This window comes from Borostomias antarcticus (assembly GCF_949987555.1).
Source record: "Borostomias antarcticus genome assembly, chromosome: 13".
Taxonomy (NCBI): Eukaryota; Metazoa; Chordata; class Actinopteri; order Stomiiformes; family Stomiidae; genus Borostomias; species Borostomias antarcticus.
Window position 1 is genome coordinate 23145554 of NC_140246.1, and position 10000 is coordinate 23155553.

A 10000-nucleotide genomic window follows, 5' to 3' on the forward strand; every position below is an offset into this window, starting at 1 on the left:
TTGACTAGTTGAACATGGTACTAGTAGACTAGCAGCTTGAACCGAGCAGTGGTTGAACAGTTGAACGGAGTATTGCTCACAGCCACTGTGCACTTGTTGCAGACGAATGTAGGGACTTTTTATTTGTCTCCTCTCTCCTCTCCTCCTCACTTCTGTCCTCCTCTCCTCTCTCCTCCTCTCCTCCTCTCAGTCAGTGTAGGGCAGGGCCTGGTAGGGAGCAGTGATGTATCTAACCACTTTATTTACTTTGTGCGCGCACGCGTGTTTGTGTGTGTGCACGTGTGTGTGTGTGTGTGTGTGTATGTGTGTGTGCATGTGTGTGTGTGTGCTATGTCTACCTTGTAGTGTCACAGTCTGTCACACACACAGGGGGCAGCAGCAGAAACAATGTTAAACTGCATCTGCTGTGATATCGCTGTTGATGATCAAACTCACATCACTCTCTCTCTGCCTCTCTCCCTCTCTCCATCTCCCTCTCTCTCCCTCTCTCTCCCTCTCCTCCCCCCCCCCCCCCCCCACTCTCTCCATCTCCCTCTCTCTCTCTCTCATCTCCCTCTCTCTCTCCCTCTCTCTGTCTCCCTTTCCCCTCCTCTCTCCTCCCCTCCATCTCCCTCCCCCTCTCTCTCTCTCATCTCCCTCTCTCTCTCTCTCCCCCCCTCTCTCCCTCTCTCTCTTCCCCCCTCTCTCCCCCTCTCTCTCTGTCCAGATGAGGGTCCGTATAAACACTCCAACCCCTCTCGCCCTCAGACGGAGCCCTGGCCATCAGGAGACAGAGTATCCCAGGTAACCATCCCCGACCCATGACCCCTGACCGCTGAGGCCCCTGAACACTGGTTAACACAGACATACGTCTGGATAAAAGCGTCTGCTAAATGACTGTAATGTCTAGCGTACCATACAGACTGTAATATTGTATTTGTGTGTGTGTCTGTGTGTGTGTGTAGATAATCAGCAGTAGCAGAAGCAGAGAGAGTTAAATAGCTTAGTGCAGCTGTATCCTCACACTGCTATGTGCTTTTTTGAGCTGGTCTCTCTCAGTGGTGGCAGTGGTGGAGAGAGCAGAGACTTGTCTCTCTCTCTCTGGCTGGTCTCTCTCTAGTTGGTATCTCTACATCTGGTCTCTCTCTAGTTGGTATCTCTCTGGCTGGTCTCTCTCTAGCTGGCCTGTCTCTGGCTGGTCTCCCTAGCTTTTCTCTCTCTAGCTGGTCACTCTCTGACTGGTGTCTCTCTGACTGATCTCTCTAGATAGACCAGTCAGAGGGAGACTCTCTCAGATCTCTATCATTCTATCACTCTAGCTGGTCTATCTCTAGCTGATCTCTCTCTAGTTGACCTCTTTCTACTTGGTCTCTCTCTAGTTGGTCTCTCTGATCTCTATCACCAGTCTCTCTCTAGTTGGTCTCTCTCTGATCTCTGTTTGACTCTTCTCTCTCTGCTCTCTCCCACTGGTGTACTGTCTGTGTCTCTTGCTGGTCTGTCCTACTGGTCTCTCTCCCCCTCACATGTCAATCAGTGGGTTTATAAACACTACATAAACACATTAACTACTATCAGTGGGTTTATAAACACTACATAAGCACATTAACTACTATCATTGGGTTTATAAACACTACATAAACACATTAACTACTATCATTGGGTTTATAAACACTACATAAACACATGAACTACTATCAGTGGGTTTATAAACACTACATAAACACATGAACTACTATCAGTGGGTTTATAAACACTACATAAACACATGCACTACTATCAGTGGGTTTATAAACACTACATAAACACATTACCTACTATCAGTGGGTTTATAAACACTACATAAACACATTAACTACTATCAGTGGGTTTATAAACACTACATAAACACATGAACTACTATCAGTGGGTTTATAAACACTACATGAACACATTAACTACTATCAGTGGGTTTACTTTAACTAAATAAACAATTAAACTACTTAAACACATTCACTGCTATCAGTGGGTTTATACAGTAAACACTTTATTTAATAAATAAAATAAACACTTGAGCATAAACGCTAACTACTATCAGTAGGTTTCTCTCATCAACACATGAAACTGTGATAAGATCTTCAGGAGGCTGGATCCTGTTCTTTCTACTGCATCACTGGCCTCAGGTTACCTACAAAACCTACATGAACTAGCTTAACAAACCTACATGAACTAGCTTAACAAACCTACATGAACTAGCTTCCACAAACCTACATGAACTAGCTTAACAAACCTACATGAACTAGCTTACACACACCTACATGGACTAGCTTACACACACCTACATGAACTAGCTTAACAAACCTACATGAACTAGCTTACACAAACCTACATGAACTAGCTTAACAAACCTACATGAACTAGCTTCCACAAACCTACATGAACTAGCTTAACAAACCTACATGAACTAGCTTACACACACCTACATGAACTAGCTTCCACAAACCTACATGAACTATCTTACACACACCTACATGAACTAGCTTACACACACCTACATGGACTAGCTTACACACACCTACATTAACTAGCTTAACAAACCTACATGAACTAGCTTACACAAACCTACATGAACTAGCTTAACAAACCTACATGAACTAGCTTCCACAAACCTACATGAACTAGCTTAACAAACCTACATGAACTATCTTACACACACCTACATGAACTAGCTTCCACAAACCTACATGAACTATCTTACACACACCTACATGAACTAGCTTACACAAACCTACATGAACTAGCTTAACAAACCTACATGAACTATCTTCCACAACCTACATGAACTAGCTTCCACAACCTACATGAACTAGCTTACACACACCTACATGAACTAGCTTACACAAACCTACATGAACTAGCTTACACACACCTACATGAACTAGCTTACACACACCTACATGAACTAGCTTACACAAACCTACATGAACTAGCTTACACAAAACCTACATGAACTAGCTACCACAAACCTACATGAACTAGCTTAACAAACCTACATGAACTAGCTTACACACACCTACATGAACTAGCTTACACAAACCTACATAAACTAGCTTACACAAACCTACATGAACTAGCTTACACAAACCTACATGAACTAGCTTACACAAACCTACATGAACTAGCTTACACAAACCTACATGAACTAGCTTACACAAACCTACATGAACTAGCTTACACAAACCTACATGAACTAGCTTACACAAACCTACATGAACTAGCTTACACAAACCTACATGAACTAGCTTACACAAACCTACATGAACTAGCTTACACAAGCCTACATGAACTAGCTTACACACACCTACATGAACTAGCTTACACAAACCTACATAAACTAGCTTACACAAACCTACATGAACTAGCTTAACAAACCTACATGAACTAGCTTACACAAACCTACATGAACTAGCTTACACAAACCTACATGAACTAGCTTAACAAACCTACATGAACTAGCTTACACACACCTACATGAACTAGCTTACACAAACCTACATGAACTAGCTTACACAAACCTACATGAACTAGCTTACACACACCTACATGAACTAGCTTACACAAACCTACATAAACTAGCTTAACAAACCTACATGAACTAGCTTACACACACCTACATGAACTAGCTTACACAAACCTACATGAACTAGCTTACACAAACCTACATGAACTAGCTTAACAAACCTACATGAACTAGCTTACACAAACCTACATGGACTAGCTTACACAAACCTACATGAACTAGCTTACACAAACCTACATGAACTAGCTTACACAAGCCTACATGAACTAGCTTAACAAACCTACATGAACTAGCTTAACAAACCTACATGGACTAGCTTACACACACCTACATTAACTAGCTTAACAAACCTACATGAACTAGCTTAACAAACCTACATGAACTAGCTGAACAAACCTACATGAACTAGCTTAACAAACCTACATGAACTAGCTTCCACAAACCTACATGAACTAGCTTAACAAACCTACATGAACTAGCTTACACACACCTACATGAACTAGCTTCCACAAACCTACATGAACTATCTTACACACACCTACATGAACTAGCTTACACACACCTACATGGACTAGCTTACACACACCTACATTAACTAGCTTAACAAACCTACATGAACTATCTTACACACACCTACATGAACTAGCTTCCACAAACCTACATGAACTATCTTACACACACCTACATGAACTAGCTTACACAAACCTACATGAACTAGCTTAACAAACCTACATGAACTATCTTCCACAACCTACATGAACTAGCTTCCACAACCTACATGAACTAGCTTACACACACCTACATGAACTAGCTTACACAAACCTACATGAACTAGCTTACACACACCTACATGAACTAGCTTACACACACCTACATGAACTAGCTTACACAAACCTACATGAACTAGCTTACACAAAACCTACATGAACTAGCTACCACAAACCTACATGAACTAGCTTAACAAACCTACATGAACTAGCTTACACACACCTACATGAACTAGCTTACACAAACCTACATAAACTAGCTTACACAAACCTACATGAACTAGCTTACACAAACCTACATGAACTAGCTTACACAAACCTACATGAACTAGCTTACACAAACCTACATGAACTAGCTTACACAAACCTACATGAACTAGCTTACACAAACCTACATGAACTAGCTTACACAAACCTACATGAACTAGCTTACACAAACCTACATGAACTAGCTTACACAAACCTACATGAACTAGCTTACACAAGCCTACATGAACTAGCTTACACACACCTACATGAACTAGCTTACACAAACCTACATAAACTAGCTTACACAAACCTACATGAACTAGCTTAAAAACCTACATGAACTAGCTTACACAAACCTACATGAACTAGCTTACACAAACCTACATGAACTAGCTTAACAAACCTACATGAACTAGCTTACACACACCTACATGAACTAGCTTACACAAACCTACATGAACTAGCTTACACAAACCTACATGAACTAGCTTACACACACCTACATGAACTAGCTTACACAAACCTACATAAACTAGCTTAACAAACCTACATGAACTAGCTTACACACACCTACATGAACTAGCTTACACAAACCTACATGAACTAGCTTACACAAACCTACATGAACTAGCTTAACAAACCTACATGAACTAGCTTACACAAACCTACATGGACTAGCTTACACAAACCTACATGAACTAGCTTACACAAACCTACATGAACTAGCTTACACAAGCCTACATGAACTAGCTTAACAAACCTACATGAACTAGCTTAACAAACCTACATGGACTAGCTTACACACACCTACATTAACTAGCTTAACAAACCTACATGAACTAGCTTAACAAACCTACATGAACTAGCTTAACAAACCTACATGAACTAGCTTAACAAACCTACATGAACTAGCTTCCACAAACCTACATGAACTAGCTTAACAAACCTACATGAACTAGCTTACACACACCTACATGAACTAGCTTCCACAAACCTACATGAACTATCTTACACACACCTACATGAACTAGCTTACACACACCTACATGGACTAGCTTACACACACCTACATTAACTAGCTTAACAAACCTACATGAACTAGCTTACACAAACCTACATGAACTAGCTTAACAAACCTACATGAACTAGCTTCCACAAACCTACATGAACTAGCTTAACAAACCTACATGAACTAGCTTACACACACCTACATGAACTAGCTTCCACAAACCTACATGAACTATCTTACACACACCTACATGAACTAGCTTACACAAACCTACATGAACTAGCTTAACAAACCTACATGAACTAGCTTACACAACCTACATGAACTAGCTTCCACAACCTACATGAACTAGCTTACACACACCTACATGAACTAGCTTCCACAAACCTACATGAACTAGCTTACACACACCTACATGAACTAGCTTACACACACCTACATGAACTAGCTTACACACACCTACATGAACTAGCTTACACAAAACCTACATGAACTAGCTACCACAAACCTACATGAACTAGCTTAACAAACCTACATGAACTAGCTTACACACACCTACATGAACTAGCTTACACAAACCTACATAAACTAGCTTACACAAACCTACATGAACTAGCTTACACAAACCTACATGAACTAGCTTACACAAACCTACATGAACTAGCTTACACAAACCTACATGAACTAGCTTACACAAACCTACATGAACTAGCTTACACAAACCTACATGAACTAGCTTACACAAACCTACATGAACTAGCTTACACAAACCTACATGAACTAGCTTACACAAGCCTACATGAACTAGCTTACACACACCTACATGAACTAGCTTACACAAACCTACATAAACTAGCTTACACAAACCTACATGAACTAGCTTAACAAACCTACATGAACTAGCTTACACAAACCTACATGAACTAGCTTACACAAACCTACATGAACTAGCTTAACAAACCTACATGAACTAGCGTACACACACCTACATGAACTAGCTTAACAAACCTACATGAACTAGCTTACACAAACCTACATGAACTAGCTTACACACACCTACATGAACTAGCTTACACAAACCTACATAAACTAGCTTAACAAACCTACATGAACTAGCTTAACAAACCTACATGAACTAGCTTACACAAACCTACATGGACTAGCTTACACAAACCTACATGAACTAGCTTACACAAACCTACATGAACTAGCTTACACACACCTACATGAACTAGCTTACACAAACCTACATGAACTAGCTTACACAAACCTACATGAACTAGCTTACACAAACCTACATGAACTAGCTTAACAAACCTACATGAACTAGCTTACACAAACCTACATGAACTAGCTTACACAAACCTACATGAACTAGCTTACACACACCTACATGAACTAGCTTACACAAACCTACATGAACTAGCTTACACAAACCTACATGAACTAGCTTACACACACCTACATGAACTAGCTTACACAAACCTACATGAACTAGCTTACACAAACCTACATGAACTAGCTTACACAAAACCTACATGAACTAGCTTACACAAACCTACATGAACTAGCTTACACAAACCTACATGAACTAGCTTACACACACCTACATGAACTAGCTTACACACACCTACATGAACTAGCTTACACAAACCTACATGAACTAGCTTACACACACCTACATGAACTAGCTTAACAAACCTACATGAACTAGCTTAACAAACCTACATGAACTAGCTTACACAAACCTACATAAACTAGCTTACACAAACCTACATGAACTAGCTTACACAAACCTACATGAACTAGCTTACACACACCTACATGAACTAGCTTACACAAACCTACATGAACTAGCTTACACACACCTACATGAACTAGCTTCCACAAACCTACATGAACTAGCTTACACACACCTACATGAACTAGCTTACACAAACCTACATGAACTAGCCTAGCTTACACACACCTACATGAACTAGCTTACACAAACCTACATGAACTAGCTTAACAAACCTACATGAACTAGCTTACACACACCTACATGAACTAGCTTACACACACCTACATGAACTAGCTTACACACACCTACATGAACTAGCTTACACACACCTACATGAACTAGCTTACACACACCTACATGAACTAGCTTACACACACCTACATGAACTAGCTTACACAAACCTACATGAACTAGCTTAACAAACCTACATGAACTAGCTTACACACACCTACATGAACTAGCTTACACACACCTACATGAACTAGCTTACACAAACCTACATGAACTAGCTTAACAAACCTACATGAACTAGCTTACACACACCTACATGAACTAGCTTAACAAACCTACATGAACTAGCTTAACAAACCTACATGAACTAGCTTACACAAACCTACATGAACTAGCTTACACACACCTACATGAACTAGCTTACACAAACCTACATGAACTAGCTAACACACCTACATGAACTAGCTTACACACACCTACATGAACTAGCTTACACACACCTACATGAACTAGCTTACACAAACCTACATGAACTAGCTTACACACACCTACATGAACTAGCTTACACACACCTACATGAACTAGCTTACACAAACCTACATGAACTAGCTAACACACCTACATGAACTAGCTTACACACACCTACATGAACTAGCTTACACACACCTACATGAACTAGCTTACACACACACCTACATGAACTAGCTTACACACACCTACATGAACTAGCTTACACACACCTACATGAACTAGCTTACACACACCTACATGAACTAGCTTACACAAACCTACATGAACTAGCTTACACACACCTACATGAACTAGCTTACACACACCTACATGAACTAGCTTACACACACCTACATGAACTAGCTTACACAAACCTACATGAACTAGCTTACACAAGCCTACATGAACTAGCTTACACAAGCCTACATGAACTAGCTTAACAAACCTACATGAACTAGCTTACACACACCTACATGAACTAGCTTACACAAACCTACATGAACTAGCTTAACAAACCTACATGAACTAGCTTACACAAACCTACATGAACTAGCTTACACAAACCTACATGAACTAGCTTACACAAACCTACATGAACTAGCTTACACAAAACCTACATGAACTAGCTTAACAAACCTACATGAACTAGCTTACACAAACCTACATGAACTAGCTAACACACCTACATGAACTAGCTTACACAAACCTACATAAACTAGCTTACACAAACCTACATGAACTAGCTTAACAAACCTACATGAACTAGCTTACACAAACCTACATGAACTAGCTTACACACACCTACATGAACTAGCTTACACAAACCTACATGAACTAGCTTACACAAACCTACATGAACTAGCTTAACAAACCTACATGAACTAGCTTACACACACCTACATGAACTAGCTTACACAAACCTACATGAACTAGCTTACACAAACCTACATGAACTAGCTTAACAAACCTACATGAACTAGCTTAACAAACCTACATGAACTAGCTTACACACACCTACATGAACTAGCTTACACAAACCTACATGAACTAGCTTACACAAACCTACATGAACTGGCTTACACAAACCTACATGAACTAGCTTAACAAACCTACATGAACTAGCTTACACACACCTACATGAACTAGCTTACACAAACCTACATGAACTAGCTTACACAAACCTACATGAACTAGCTTAACAAACCTACATGAACTAGCTTACACAAACCTACATGAACTAGCTTACACAAACCTACATGAACTAGCTTACACACACCTACATGAACTAGCTTACACACACCTACATGAACTAGCTTACACAAACCTACATGAACTAGCTTACACAAACCTACATGAACTAGCTTACACAAAACCTACATGAACTAGCTTACACAAACCTACATGAACTAGCTTACACAAACCTACATGAACTAGCTTACACACACCTACATGAACTAGCTTACACACACCTACATGAACTAGCTTACACAAACCTACATGAACTAGCTTACACACACCTACATGAACTAGCTTAACAAACCTACATGAACTAGCTTAACAAACCTACATGAACTAGCTTACACAAACCTACATAAACTAGCTTACACAAACCTACATGAACTAGCTTACACAAACCTACATGAACTAGCTTACACACACCTACATGAACTAGCTTACACAAACCTACATGAACTAGCTTACACACACCTACATGAACTAGCTTCCACAAACCTACATGAACTAGCTTACACACACCTACATGAACTAGCTTACACAAACCTACATGAACTAGCCTAGCTTACACACACCTACATGAACTAGCTTACACAAACCTACATGAACTAGCTTAACAAACCTACATGAACTAGCTTACACACACCTACATGAACTAGCTTACACACACCTACATGAACTAG

The 10000-nt window shown here is 40.0% G+C and overlaps 1 protein-coding gene across 1 annotated transcript in view; it reads left to right on the forward strand.

Annotated features, from left to right (window-relative positions):
• grip1 (glutamate receptor interacting protein 1) overlaps positions 1-10000 on the forward strand; it is a gene marked incomplete at its 5' end in the record, with an annotated part of 209372 nt that overhangs the window by 136203 nt on the left and 63169 nt on the right. Inside the window, 2 exon segments of the mRNA XM_084448182.1 lie at positions 707-742; positions 745-783. Coding sequence (XP_084304308.1) covers positions 707-742; positions 745-783 — 75 coding nt within the window.